Source organism: Suillus discolor (assembly GCF_016758755.1).
Source record: "Suillus discolor strain FC423 chromosome Unknown F5147scaffold_806, whole genome shotgun sequence".
Classification (NCBI taxonomy): Eukaryota; Fungi; Basidiomycota; class Agaricomycetes; order Boletales; family Suillaceae; genus Suillus; species Suillus discolor.
The window spans coordinates 1-833 of NW_024542053.1; the positions used below are offsets into that span (position 1 = coordinate 1).

Below are 833 nucleotides of genomic sequence, written 5' to 3' on the forward strand. Positions count from 1 at the left end.
AGCCACAGTATCACCACAACGAAAAGTGACATCTTTCCTGTAGTATTCATGGGAACCAGTGTTCAGGAACAAACCTAAAGGATATTTTCAAGTTTCTGACTACCCTAGAAACACCGCCCTTCGAAAGTATTTCAGCAAAGAAAAGATTTCTGAAGAAAGCTGTCAGGTTCTTTGTGCAGAATGGAAGAATGTATAAGAGAATGCAGGCTAGACCGCCCTATTAGTAGTTTTTGATCCAGAAAGCGTGCGACTATCCTGAATCAGGCACATGAAGAACTTGGACATAGAGGAGAAGCTGCCACCTGGGAGACAATTCAGCTTAGGTTTTTCTGGCCCTACTTATTTTCAGATGTACGGCATCATGTACAATCATGTCACCCCTGTCAGATACGAAGCACTACAAAGATGCACATTCCTATCACAGTATCTACTCCATCCACAATCTTTGTGAAAGTATACATTGATATCATGCACATGCCTCCAGCTCAAGGATTCAAGTATATTGTACTAGCTAGAGATGATTTATCACGCTATGTAGAAGGACGACCTCTTAAGGCACCTACTGCCAAGGCCCTTAGCAAGTTTTTCTGGGAAGATCTTTATTGTAGATACGGTGCCCTCGGACAAGTTACCACAGATAATGGACCAGAAGTACAGGGAGCATTTTCAGCCCTTATGAAAAGAGTAAATATCCCACATATCACCATCTCGCCCTATAATTCTCAGGCTAACGGAGTAGTTGAAAGAGGTCATTTCATATTTAGAAGCACTAGTGAAAGCATGTAATGACAACCTCACACAATGGCCCTCAGAAGATTCCCCAAACCTTATTT

General features: G+C 42.0%; 1 protein-coding gene across 1 annotated transcript; it reads left to right on the forward strand.

Moving 5' to 3' along the window:
• Positions 1 to 243: 243 nt before the first annotated feature.
• On the forward strand, positions 244 to 585 carry F5147DRAFT_527972 (uncharacterized protein; the record flags this gene model as incomplete). Its single annotated transcript, XM_041430036.1, has 1 exon — positions 244 to 585. A coding segment is annotated over one exon (342 nt), but the record flags the coding sequence as incomplete, so codon positions are not given.
• Between the last annotated feature and the right edge of the window lie 248 nt (positions 586 to 833).